Source organism: Rhodnius prolixus, unplaced genomic scaffold, assembly GCF_049639745.1.
Source record: "Rhodnius prolixus isolate KJV_2025 unplaced genomic scaffold, Rpr scaffold_1, whole genome shotgun sequence".
Classification (NCBI taxonomy): Eukaryota; Metazoa; Arthropoda; class Insecta; order Hemiptera; family Reduviidae; genus Rhodnius; species Rhodnius prolixus.
In genome coordinates, this window is record NW_027411581.1 from 8,458,785 (window position 1) to 8,473,099 (window position 14,315).

The window sequence follows — 14,315 nt, forward strand, 5'->3', positions numbered from 1 at the left end:
TTATTGTTACTAAATATTTTTTAAATTCACAGTCAATTTGCGATGGGCTGGAGGGTGCGCCTGGTCGGGCGGCTAAGGCCACGTCCCCAAAAGTAGCAGTGAATCCACTCCAGTTCGTTAAGGTTGGCCCCTGCGATTTGTACAGATCTGCTCAGGAACAATTGAAAAAAGTAGAAGAAATAAAAAAAGCTAAGAAAGAACAGAAAGATGACATTGAAGACTGGCAATCAGTATGTTTATATTTAATTTTTATCGCCATAATTATAGTATAGTTTTGGGCAGTAATTATATAAGTTTCCTATAGAAATGTTTCTTCTAAATGATGTGAGGGGGTTGTTTATATTCATATATTAGATTTGTCAATTTTAATTATCTTTCTGATTGCGTTCAGAAATAGTTAACTTGAGGTGAAACCGTTGCAGTCTCTTGTTGCAATTCACAATACTTTGCTTACACAATACTTTCAATTTAGTTTTCGATTCCTCCTATTATATTTTTATAACTCATAGAAGTTATTTCGTTAAGTTATGACTCGTTTGACTGGAAATTTTCAGAGGTTTGTTTGATATAATTTAAAGTTACACTAATAAAGCTTCTGTCATATTCTGAAGATTAAATGAGTCAGTATTCGGAGCAGATCAGGCCATTAGATGTGATGATGTAGTGTAGTCCAGTATTAATTAAAACTATTCAGTGCTATAGTTCTGGCAAGATCTGGACCACGGCAATAAGTTTACTGCAAACTTCTCGGTCGTTCGCTTTTTGACTCTATCTAACACCGTGGCTTGCCTGAAGGTTTTTTTCACACCATGTACTTTCCAATTTAGCTAGAAACGACCTCGTCTTCCCTTCCATTCATGCATGACTTTCTGTGGTAGCCTCTACTGTCTACTGTTGGTCAGAACTTCTTTTCTTTCTTTGAGTAGACAATTGTATCTGGTTCTACAAAGAGTTCTTTAAGTTCACATTCCCTCGGATTCACAACTACTTAAAAACTATTTGACTAATCAAATAGGCTATGACGATTCTCCAATGTGAGGGCTAACAAAACGATATGTCCTCTCTGCGGTCCTAAGTAAATTACAAATTCTAATCCAAATGTGAACTAAGCTTGGAATTTTTAAAATTGTAATAGCAAAATTACTTTAGGGGCTTGTTTTTGAAACTAGCTAATGTTATCATTAGAAAAGAAAAAGGAATGCTTCTTCAGTAGTTTAAATGACTAATATTTTTGTTTCTTTTTTACTTTAGAATCTCGATAACTGGAAATGTAGTAGGAGAAAAAGACAAGAACATATCATTGAAAGGGTTGTTGAAGTGAAGAAATTTGAAATAGAAGAACAAGAAAGAAATAGAAGACGAAGTAAGACATTCAATGAGATGCTTCTAGAAAGGTAGGTTCTTATTTATAATAAGGAAGAGGTTTTATTATTATAATAATTTCTTAATTAAATAAAAAAATTGTTGTTTTGTTTTTTGTTTACCAGAAATACAAGAGGTCGTAAAACTAGTCTACCTGTTTATCATAATGATGAGGCAGATGATTTAAGTGATCTTGGGATTGGATGTAAAAATTCAGATTCCGACGAAATGCCTACTGTAGATAATAATGTAATAATTGAAATTAAATAATTTTCTAGATTTGTTTATTTCTTTTTTTATAAATAGGGTGCTGTTTTGAGATTTTATTTTACTGAGATAACTTGTTTTTGTTGTAATTTGAAGTTAATTACATCATTAATATCAACAGAATCTCACTGAAAATGCAACTTTTAAGTTATATTATTTTGTGAAAAAAATTACGTTTCTAAAAAAAAAAATGTAAAAAGATAGAATTGGTTTTTAAAAGAGTTTTCTAATCTCCGATCCTACTTCCATTTAATAATAATTATTTTAATTTTTACTCATAAATTATTGTAGGAAGTTTGTAAAAAATATTCGACTTAATATACTATAGTTTATGAAATTAGTTTAGTATACGAGGGTATAAAAAAATTAAGAACAACCCTAACTATTTTTTAGTTATTGCCTGCATTGGAAAAGACCCTTGAGGGCGAATCAGAAAAGTGCCGAGGGCCAATGTCCCATTCATGTGGGCCTTTTCCTCAAATCATTTTGCGTACGTCTGAAAGGAGGTCTGGAAAAAGGTTGGGGACAAAACAAATTCGAGACGGACGGTTGTGTTTGTTGAACCATTTTCGAACGATACGATGTTATTTAGATGATCTCCATAGAACATGCAGAGGAATTAGGATGTTTTTTTACAAAAGGTTTAAAAACAGTTCCTAAGTAACTTGTAGTTAAAATCATATTTTCTCCATTTGCCTAAATTCTCGTATTGTTTCTTTACGTTATTGGACTGCAACGTGGCAAACGCAGTGTAAATCAGAAACTTCTGTCTGCTTACTTATCAATTTAATTCACAGAGCACTAACCAACACCTTTTCGAAGCCAACTTCACTCTTACGCACATTTCATAGTTCGCAAAACAGTATATTAAGTGATATTACGGGATTACCTTATTCATTGCCAAACTACTCCAAAATGATTTCTTAAAAAAATAAATGTCTTCATGCACTAATTTTGGTCTGAGACACTCGCAATTATTGATCAAAGTATATTTAAAAAAAAGAAGTAATAAATAAAAAATAATGGGAAATTATAACAGTCAAGCTACTAAATTCAAGATTTTTTTACTCGTAATTTATTGATTGTTAGCGCTAGTATCATAAAAAGTTTACTTTGGAAACTTACTTTACTTAACCTGCTCTTCCTCATCCATGTCTGAGGGCTTACTGTTCTAGTATGGATTTCTTTTCAATCTATTTTTCGCGATACGAATAGTTTGATTGTGGAGAGCAATATAAAAACCACCAATATACCATTAGGCAAGTAGTCCATAATTTTCCATAAGTCTTAATTTTAATGGTAGGTCTTCGCAAGATTATCAAGCCCCACCTAAACTTGGACTAGCTCGAGAAGTCACTGCTCTTTTATGGTTTTGTAGGATATTATTCCCACACTGTCCCCTTGAGTAGTCTCGTTTGAGATATTCTCCAAAGAGGTTTCTTTAATCGTTGAATCTCGTATTTTTAAAAAAACTTTTGCCATCCATCAGTGAAGATCTTATCCACGGAAAGCTCTTTTCATTTTGAGATTATAACAGAACAAAATCAGGGAATATTTAGTATAGCCTGTTAATTATCATAAACACCTCCTTTTGCCTCCTAAGATCCTATCTAGAACTTCTCCGTAGGTGGCAAAACTACGGTTTTAACTCATTACTTGAATAATTGTGGGAGATGAAATTATCAGCGAACCTTGTCTGATTCAAGCAGCGTTAGAAAAGGTAGTCCAGACTAAGAAATGCTCTGCTATAAAAAACACACTTTTTGGAAGCCTGCTTCCAGTTTTTAAATAAACGGTCTTTCCGAATGGATAAAATCTTAATTTTTAGCTGATTTCAAATAAGAATGAACTATCAAGAAATAAAAAATGAAATTTGTTAGTGAACATTCGCTAGCAATCATGGCATTTATTAAATATTATAGATTAGTTATAATCGTTAGATTGTAGATAATTTTAAAACAGTTCCCGTTATTCATGATGCTTGTAGGCTCTTGACCTGCATTTAAGACCAACGTGGCTGCCGGAATTTTTGGCCATGTAATATATTTTTGCGTTGCATTTTCAGTGATGGCGATAAAAATTTGGTTTTAATTTTTCTTTTTTATTTTATTGGAAATATCTTTTTTATTTAATTTTTTAATGTGAAATGATGAGCTTTTATCTTTAATTGAGTAGTTTCTTACTTCAGTCTTAATATAGAAAACAAATGTATTTGCTCCTTTCTATTTTCAAGTAAAAACAATAATTCTGATATGTTTTCTCCTCCTTTTTTGAAGAGGTTTTCTTTTCCAAAAAAGAAACTCCAAAAAAAAAGGTGGGATAAACTTACTATAACAAACAGGTGACAAAATTATTAAACCAGTACAGTTCTGATCTTCATTGTTTAAAACATTCATAACAGAAAGATGAAATTTGTAACTAGTTCTTCAGACTACCTCTTTGACCGCACACCACAGCAAAAAGAAAACGCCCTATGAAATTAACAGCTCTAAAGGAAGGCTTCTTCTACTGGTTTTAATTATTGTTTTAATACTTGAAAATAGAAAGGAGTGAATACATTTATTTTCTATATTAAGACTGAAGTAAGAAACTACTCAATTAAAGATAAAAGCTCATCATTTCACATTAAAAAATTAAATGCATTTATTTTTACTTAGCAGTAAGTTTTGTATAACAATAATTTATTGTCAGAAACTCTGGTACTTAATAAAAACTTTGTAGATCAGAATTGTGAATTTGCTTAATTGAAATATTTTGCTACTGGTTTCTTAACATTCTTAGTTTGTACTCCAATTTAATTTATTTATACATTTCGGATAAAAGCTCGTTTCTTTTCTATGCTACTTTTAACTTTATTTTGATTTCCAAATTAGACTATTTCAAATATTAATGTGTAATTATAATTTTTGTTTACCAAAAGGTTGCTGTATATGGCGATGAAGAAAAGTATCAGTTTCCCGTCAAATCATATGCTGAAAATAATTCAGAATGTAGCGATTCTTCAGTTACGCCCCAGGAAGAATATACATACGAACGAGCGATACAAAGTTACGTCAATTACACAGAGACCAGAGTTAAATCAAGGTCATTGAAGGAACTTAATGATATGAAGAGCGACAAAAATGTCAAGGCTTCTCCTCCAGTGCCGCTCAAACCGGCTCACATTTCTTTAAACAAAGGTGACGCATTTTTAAACAATATAGACCATCAAAGTAATACAAAAGGTGAAATGAATGCTGCACCTAAGAAACTGGTTGTACCTAAAGTTGATGTCAATAGAAGGAGGGAATTATTTGAAAAAATTCAAGAAAATGATGAAATCACAAAATCACAGAAAACGCTGCATGAAGTTCCTACAACGCGAACAATTAAAGAACGCCTACATTCGTTAGAAAGACAAGAATCTGTAGATAGCCCAAAAGAAAATAAAAATAATCTTATAGGCTCTGATAAATTGGTTAAAGAACGTTTACAAACGATACAAACAATGGCGTACAAACAACCGGTGAATAAAAAATTTAATGAACCTATTTCTTCTTTGTCTTTGAAAGATAGATTGTCAAATTTCGTTAAACCCGAACATAATTCATCTAAGAAACAACCGGTTATTGAATCATCTGTTTCGATTAAAGAACGTTTGAATAATTTACAAACATCCATAAATAAAGAGCCAATAAGAACTGTGGTAAGTAATCCGGCACCTAATTTTAATGAAAAACTTGCCACGTTCAAAGAAGGTTCATCAAAAAGTGAACTCTACGATGCGCATAGAAAAAATAATTATGAAAGATCTTACAGTCCATCTTCAGATGTTTGCAACAGTAGAAGACACTTTCGCCATAGATCATTGGACAGTTTGGATGTCGACCATGATAGCATTGCCAATGTTTCTTTTGAAAGAGTACAAAGTCTTGAAGATTTGGATTATTGTAGAAATTATCCGCCTTCAACGTTCAGCGGTGATACAGACAGGGAGGATTCTGGTATACACACAGCGGATGTGTCCAGTTCTGTTAGCCAAGCTGACGATTATGACCTACATCTTGTTACCAATACTTTGGAAGATATTAAAATTAATCATCATACAAATTCAGTTGATGACAATAAACACAAGTTATCAGATTGTTCAGCCTATAGATGTGATGATTTCCCAAAAACAGATAGTAATGTAAGTGCTCAATATACCCCATCATTGGATACCAAACTACAACATTTGGTGGAGGATATTTCTTCCTTTAATGCTAATAAATCTCTAACCTCTGAAACTACTTATATTTCTCAAGCTTTGCCCTCTATTCCTGAAAGTTCATCCGAACTTACGCTTAACGCTGTAATACTCATCGACTGTGCAAATGTAAATAGCCTTCCGGAAACTTGTCAGTTAGATGGTATTAACTTGGATAGCTCTGATTGTTCATTAAAAGATGATGTTGAGCAAAAAACAGAAAATATGGATAAATATTTGGAGCATTCCAATCTAACTGAAGTTATTGTAAATAAGTTAGATGAAGCTGCTTTTCACAATAATTCTCTTCCGGCATTTCAACAGAATTGTAAAAATAATTGTCAGGACTTAAACTGTATGGAGAATGATTATATTCAAGAGGCCGGGAATAATGCAATTAACACTTTCTTGGATCTTAATAACCCCAATCATTCTGTAAATGATTTACTAAACTCTGATGTTCCTACATCTGTCAACACAAGTGAGGTTAGTTGCGCATTTTTTGTAACATATTTCTTCTTTTTTTACTTCCTCATATTATTAGAATAATTGGTAGTTTTGCCATCGTGACTATTTTCTTCCGCTTTCTAAAGAATCAGATTGTACATACTCACAACTTCTTGTTGTTCCTAAAGTAAACTTAATCATCAATGAATTTATTATCTTCCAATTGTTTCTATCTCTGCATTCTTATCTATGTCCATTCAATAGAAATACTAGGCAAGCTTTAGAACCGCTTTGTCAATTGATATAAGCTGATTATAGTTGCTTTAGTTTTTGAGATTTGCAATTCAGAACAAAGAGTTATTCTAAAACAGCATTATATCTTGTTGAATCCCTTGTAAATTCTTTGCATTTTGCAAAGGCAATTATATGGATTTCGAAAATTTTTAGATCGCATGTCAGTGCAGCGTAAACCTAAACGATGTATTTTTTGTCATGTGGAAGCCTAAATAAAATTTTCCTCTGTCTGTTTTCAAGACTTATCTATCTTGGTTATTTTACCTTTTTGCATGTAAATTTTATGATTATTTTTGCTCTTAAAGTCTTAATAAACTTGAATATTTTCCAAATTGATACTTAGTAATTTGTGTTTATAAAAAACGGATTTTCGGTAAAGCAAAATGAGTAATAAGAAACTTTGCTCATTTAAAACAAAAATCACTTGTAAATAATCTGTTACTTTGTCTTACATTACAGAAGTATGATGAAACCAAGAATGAAGTTTGTAAATCTTCAGATATTGACGAACTTAACAATATTGTAAATCCCAACAATATTGTCAGTTTGAATCAAGATTTTATCACTAATGAAAAACTACAAGAAGAGCTTCAAAATGAACATCCAATCATTATTGAAGAAAAACATGTTGAAGAAAAAGATTTGATAACTGAACATGAATTAAAGTCTAACTTGAATACCCAGGAAAATCATTTGGTTGAACAATTAGATTCTGGTGAATTTATGTCAAGTGGTTGTATGTCAGCAGAGGATCAACAGGTTCGTAGATTCTTTAAATTGTGTATTTGTATTAAATTCTCCTCGGTTGGTTAATTCATTTTACTCTTAAAAGAGTATAATCTTGTATTTTCTTAATTTTAGATGGATGGAATTTTAATTAATATGGATACTAAGGTCGAAAATAATTGCTTATTTAGTTTGAGCCCTGCCGTGTTGGAACCACCGAAGGAAAAACCACCTCCTCCACCTGTGGAAAATAGTGACGAAGAAAATGAAACAAAACCCACAAAAAAGGTAACTTTACACCGAACATATTATATTTTCTGGGCATTTATATAAAGCTTGTACTTAGGAAATTTCCTTCATTAAGGGTTTTGAAACCCTATATAAATATTGCTTTGAAATCATCCGTTCCAGAAATTGATTAAATGTCGGTCAACCTGCATTCTTAGAAGAATAAAAAGTTCCGCAAAAAATTCCTACGATTGACAAGTGGTAATGGTCTTTACTTATTTTATCAAAACAATAGATGATACATATTCTTTAATATGGCAGTAACTATCTAGGGTCGCAGATCTTCGGCCTGAGTTTTAACAAATTATAACTTCAATTTCCCGATCATTGGCTACAATAGAAATGAAAAGATTTTTGCTACTGACTAGCCCAGTTCAGTTCATGTAAATGTTGTTTGTCATAATTAATTATTGAAATTAACTTGGGTAATCTATTGTCTAGAAGTTTTAAAATTCTAACCAGACTATTCAGAATCCTAGCCAATGTTTTTACCTTCAACTACCTAAAGAAGCCACAATATTAGAGAATTGCTAAAGTGCAATTATATATCTTTTTTTTCTTGCTATTTTACTCTTTTACTATCCACACTCAGAAGCAATTTGCCTTAAATCATAACGCCCCGCGAGATCACCAAGAGGATAATAGATAGAGAGGTCGCAGATATATTAAGGGCCAATTCAAAAAATCAAACATCTCTCTTTCCATTTAGTAGCAGCCATCCAGTGGGTGAAAAGATGATAAAATAAATAAAAGTAGAACTATTCGTTTGTTGATTGTCAGTACAGCCTAGCTTCATTAAATAACAAGTCAAAAAACTTTCAGACTTCATTATGGAGAGCGGATTCCACAAAGAGGATTAAGAAGGAAATTAGACAGAAAAGGTCATCTTTCCTTGGAATTGAAGGAAGTAGTGATGATAGTTATTTAGAGCCAGGTAATAAGACTATTTGGTTTTCAATTAATACAATATTTGTAATAAATAACGCGATTTATAAGATCATATTATTTTTTTTTTTTGTAGAATTAGAGTTAATCAAGCCGCCAGATATGTCAGCCTTATTAGCAGAAGAAAGAAGAATGGAAAGACAACTCTATAGGCAATCTGTTTGTTCAGAAAGTGATTCTAACCAGGAAAGCCGAGATTCTGGAGTTGAATTAGATCATAAACATCAAGATGTTTGGAGCCATAGCAGAAATGACAGCGAGGTTAATATTTTATTGCAGTTATCATCCCGAATTATCTTCAAAATTTGGAATGCATTTAATAGCATTAATAAAATAAAAGAATTTATCAAAGCATTGAATTAAATATCTCTTTTAGTGGATATTAACATTATTCATAGATATAATGCATAAGGTGTTCTTCCTTTTTTTTTAAAGACTTACGGGAATCAAAGCACTACCTCGGATGAAGATGAAATCATGAAGAAAGAAAGAGAAATTATCGAAACTTTAGAGAAAGAAGAGAAAATCAGAAAACAAGATTTAGGTATTTTGCCTTTATAAATATAGGTATAGATTTAGGTATTTTGCCTTTATAAATATAGGTATAGATTTAGGTATTTTGCCTTTATAAATATAGGTATAGATTTAGGTATTTTGCCTTTATAAATATAGGTATAGATTTAGGTATTTTGCCTTTATAAATATAGGTATAGAAAATAATTTTTAATCAGAAAACTTAATGTTGTCTAATTGATATGGATTTTCAATTATTCTAGGAGAAAAATTAGCTATGCGTCTTCGGGAATTGGAAGCAAAAAAAGAACGTATAGAATGGGAACAATTGAACAAAGAAAATGCTAGAACTCATCATACTTCCAATATTTATCCAGAGGAAAAGATACACATCGCACAAGAGGTTTGAGATCTAAATTTATTTAGGATTTGAAGGATTTCTAATTGTCTTCAGAGCACTCTTACACAGCTCTTAGGGAGGAAGATTGCAATTGCATTAGGCAATGGGATTCTCTCTGAGCTAATTATAATTGAGCGAATAATATTAATCCGGAAGTTCAACTTTAAGGAAATGATTTTTTACTTTTCGGATTTTTCTGGAAAATGGTTCTAGGATTTTATTTAAACTGCGAACATAGTTCATTATCTCTACAAGTGTTGAATGCATTATAAAGTTAGGATTGAAGAAAATTACAGGACTGCTTTATAATTTAGTGGATATTAATACAGTGAGTACAATTCCTGATGAATAACTATGGAAATTGCTTTAAGAAAAAGATCCGTGATAGTTTTACACCGAACTTTTTAAATTGTTTTTATCGTCTGATGATTTTTCATTGGAATGGAAACAAAATGTGCCAAAATTTTGAGGGAAATAATTGAAAAGTAAAATAAGAAATTACTTTTTTTTGTGCGTATACGTCAAGGCAGAGTAAGCCTAACGTAACTATTTAATGAACAAAACTTTTCTTCTTTCATATCTAGAAATTTATATGTTTTCATCTATTCATTTTTTAACAGCCTTCTTTGAGTGAAGATAGAATGCGATTTGATACGAATTTTCATCATGGAAACAATGTAATAAAAACTGATTGGTATGACCAAAGATCCTCCCTACAAGATATTACACAAAAAGAAGAGGCCGATATAAATGGCGGAGTATTTCATGATGAACAACAGTATCGTCTTGAGTGTAGAAAATCTTTACAAGATCTTTCAAGGGTGATCTCTGGTAATAATCATATGCAGAAATCCAAACAAAATCTTTACCATCGTAGATCGATGCCAAATCTTCAGGAAAACACGCCAAGAAGACCTCCGCCACCACCGCCTGTACTACCTGCTTCACAATTAGGTCATCCGAATATTAATAATTTAAGGTATTTTACATATTTTAAGTGATAAGGAAAATTGTTGATATTTTCCAAACAATTAGCTTTTATTCATTCATGTTTTCTTTTATTGATTTATTTAGCAATCACAATTGTAGCCAACAGATGACCAAACAGACTCTCCACGCTTTGAGCGCAGCTCCTCGTTCTCGATTGATAAGCAATGAGACGTGGCAGGCAAAGCGGAAACAGAGGCCTGATAATTACAACTACCAACATTGGCTGATACAAGTAATTTTTCATTTTTCAATTAAGGAAATTCATATTTGCAACCTTTTATAACTTGCTTCTAATTCTTAAGAACATACTTTCATTCGTTGGAACCTTTTTTCCTCGAATATTATTCTTCAGTCACATTTGATTACTAAGTCAAAAACGTCCAAATATGTTACAATCATTTCTGCCCGTACTTCCTATAAGTTATTGGAAAAGTGTTTATTGTTTTTGTTTCGTATTTAAGCCTTCCAACATTTGTAATCACTGGCGTCCGGTGTCTTCTCAGTTCTCTGCTTGCAAATAATTCTTATAGGGAAAATTACATTTCAATAATCTATCGCACATGGGGTCTGCAAAGGAAGTTTATTTAGCTTAACTTTGGGCCGGCACACGTACTTTCATCTAATCTTAAGTTATAGTCTGGAATAAATATTTAAATTTTAGGAAACAATGTATAAAAAAAAAAATTATTTTAAAATAAGTTGATTATCAAGGTGTTTTAGAGACATTCATTTTCTGCTTTTGTTTTCCATTACTGTCTGACGGGATCATATCTGTCAGTTATGATCTGTCTAAACAGTTTACCAATTCAACAGCTGTATTAATCAATCCGATATTCTACTTGACTCATGTCCATCATATTTGGCCTCTGAAACTTTATAATTTCTTATTCCTTATAACAGTGGTTCTTAACCTTTTCATAGACGCGGTACATAATTATATGTACTTATATATTTTTCTCGCGGAACACTAACATTAAATAATTTGAAATTCGGAATTTTCCAAGAACTTAAAATTAAATTCAAATTAAAAAAAAAAAGGAACAATTTTTTGTTTTCGTATCTTTCCTAAGTTTCTAAATTTCAATACATTTAAAATTGAAATTTCGCGGAACACTTGGACCATATTCGCGGAACACCGGTTAAGAACCACTGCTTTATATCTTCTAAAATTATAGATCTGTGCACAGAATAACTATAGTTTATAATTGAGAAAAACAAAGGGTACAAGAGAACAAAATTTCATACGAATACGTGGTTCACGGTGGGAGATATAGAACGGCCACAATTTTACAGAATTTCATGACCCAAAAAATTTTCAACCCTTCATATCTTCTACCTTTTTAGATCTGTGCACAAAATAACTATAGTTTACAATTAAGAAAAACAAAGTGTACAATAGAACAAAATTTCATACGAATACGTGGTTCACAGTGGGAAATATAGAACGGCCACAATTTTACAGAATTTCATGACCCAAAAAATTTTCAACCCTTTATATCTTCTACATTTATAGATCTGTGCACAAAATAACTATAGTTTATAATTGAGAAAAACAAAGTGTATAAGAGTACAAAATTTCATACGAATACGTGGTTCACAGTAGGAAATATAGAACGGCCACAATTATACAGAATTTCATGACCCAAAAAATTTTCAACCCTTTATATCTTCTACATTTATAGATCTGTGCACAAAATAACTATAGTTTATAATTAAGAAAAACAAAGTGTACAAGAGAACAAAATTTCATACGAATACGTGGTTCACAGTGGGAAATATAGAACGGCCACAATTTTACAGAATTTCATGACCCAAAAAATTTTCAACCCTTTATATCTTCTAAAATTATAGATCTGTGCACAGAATAACTATAGTTTATAATTGAGAAAAACAAAGTGTACAAGAGAACAAAATTTCATACGAATACGTGGTTCACGGTGGGAGATATAGAACGGCCACAATTTTACAGAATTTCATGACCCAAAAAATTTTCAACCCTTTATATCTTCTACCATTTTAGATCTGTGCACAAAATAACTATAGTTTATAATTGAGAAAAACAAAGTGTATAAGAGAACCAAATTCCATACCAATACGTGGTTCACAGTGGGAAATATAGAACGGCCACAATTTTACAGAATTTATTTCATGACCCAAAAAATTTTCAACCCTTTATATCTTCTACATTTATAGATCTGTGCACAAAATAACTATAGTTTATAATTGAGAAAAACAAAGTGTACAAGAGAACAAAATTTCATACGAATACGTGGTTCACAGTGGGAGATATAGGATGGCCATAATTATACAGAATTTCATGACCCAAAAAATTTTCAACCCTTTATATCTTCTACATTTATAGATCTGTGCACAAAATAACTATAATTTATAATTGAGAAAAACAAAGTGTACAATAGAACAAAATTTCATACGAATACGTGGTTCACAGTGGGAAATATAGAACGGCCACAATTTTACAGAATTTCATGACCCAAAAAATTTTCAACCCTTTATATCTTCTACATTTATAGATCTGTGCACAAAATAACTATAGTTTATAATTGACAAAAACAAAGTGTACAAGAGAACAATATTTCATACGAATACGTGGTTCACAGTGGGAGATATAGGATGGCCATAATTATACAGAATTTCATGACCCAAAAAATTTTCAACCCTTTATATCTTCTACATTTATAGATCTGTGCACAAAATAACTATAATTTATAATTGAGAAAAACAAAGTGTACAAGAGTACAAAATTTCATACCAATACGTGGTTCACAGTGGGAAATATAGAATGGCCACAATTTTACAGAATTTCATGACCCAAAAAATTTTCAACCCTTTATATCTTCTACATTTATAGATCTGTGCACAAAATAACTATAGTTTATAATTGAGAAAAACAAAGTTTACAAGAGAACAAAATTTCATACGAATACGTGGTTCACAGTGGGAAATATAGAACGGCCACAATTTTACAGAATTTCATGACCCAAAAAATTTTCAACCCTTTATATCTTCTACATTTATAAATATGTGCACAAAATAACTATAGTTTCTAATTGAGAAAAACAAAGTGTACAAGAGAACAAAATTTCATACGAATACGTGGTTCACAGTGGGAAATATAGAACGGCCACAATTTTACAGAATTTCATGACCCAAAAAATTTTCAACCCTTTATATCTTCTAAAATTATAGATCTGTGCACAGAATAACTATAGTTTATAATTGAGAAAACCAAAGTGTACAAGAGAACAAAATTTCATACGAATACGTGGTTCACGGTGGGAGATATAGAACGGCCACAATTTTACAGAATTTCATTACCCAAAAAATTTTCAACCCTTTATATCTTCTACCATTTTAGATCTGTGCACAAAATAACTATAGTTTATAATTGAGAAAAACAAAGTGTATAAGAGAACCAAATTCCATACCAATACGTGGTTCACAGTGGGAAATATAGAACGGCCACAATTTTACAGAATTTCATGACCCAAAAAATTTTCAACCCTTTATATCTTCTACATTTATAAATCTTTGCACAAAATAACTATAGTTTATAATTGAGAAAAACAAAGTGTACAAGAGAACAAAATTTCATACGAATACGTGGTTCACAGTGGGAGATATAGGACGGCCATAATTTTACAGAATTTTCATGACCCAAAAAATTTTCAACCCTTTATATCTTCTACATTCATAGATCTGTGCACCAAATAACTATAATTTATAATTGAGAAAAACAAAGTGTACAAGAGAACAAAATTTCATACGAATACGTGGTTCACAGTGGGAGATATAGGATGGCCATAATTATACAGAATTTCATGACCCAAAAAATTTTCA

At 31.4% G+C, this 14,315-nt stretch overlaps 1 protein-coding gene across 14 annotated transcripts in view; it reads left to right on the forward strand.

Moving 5' to 3' along the window:
- Positions 1–14,315, forward strand: part of smash (smallish) — a 203,188-nt gene that overhangs the window by 179,852 nt on the left and 9,021 nt on the right. For 13 of the 14 annotated variants that reach the window (XM_074130655.1, XM_074130604.1, XM_074130987.1 and 10 more), the window contains 12 exons: positions 33–230; positions 1,252–1,394; positions 1,488–1,611; positions 4,550–6,340; positions 7,055–7,354; positions 7,457–7,609; positions 8,432–8,543; positions 8,631–8,815; positions 8,990–9,098; positions 9,331–9,470; positions 10,088–10,446; positions 10,542–10,689. In XM_074130655.1, coding sequence (XP_073986756.1) covers positions 33–230; positions 1,252–1,394; positions 1,488–1,611; positions 4,550–6,340; positions 7,055–7,354; positions 7,457–7,609; positions 8,432–8,543; positions 8,631–8,815; positions 8,990–9,098; positions 9,331–9,470; positions 10,088–10,446; positions 10,542–10,689 — 3,762 coding nt within the window. The remainder of the gene's footprint in view (positions 1–32; positions 231–1,251; positions 1,395–1,487; positions 1,612–4,549; positions 6,341–7,054; positions 7,355–7,456; positions 7,610–8,431; positions 8,544–8,630; positions 8,816–8,989; positions 9,099–9,330; positions 9,471–10,087; positions 10,447–10,541; positions 10,690–14,315) is intronic. The other variant, XM_074131509.1, reaches the window with a different exon arrangement.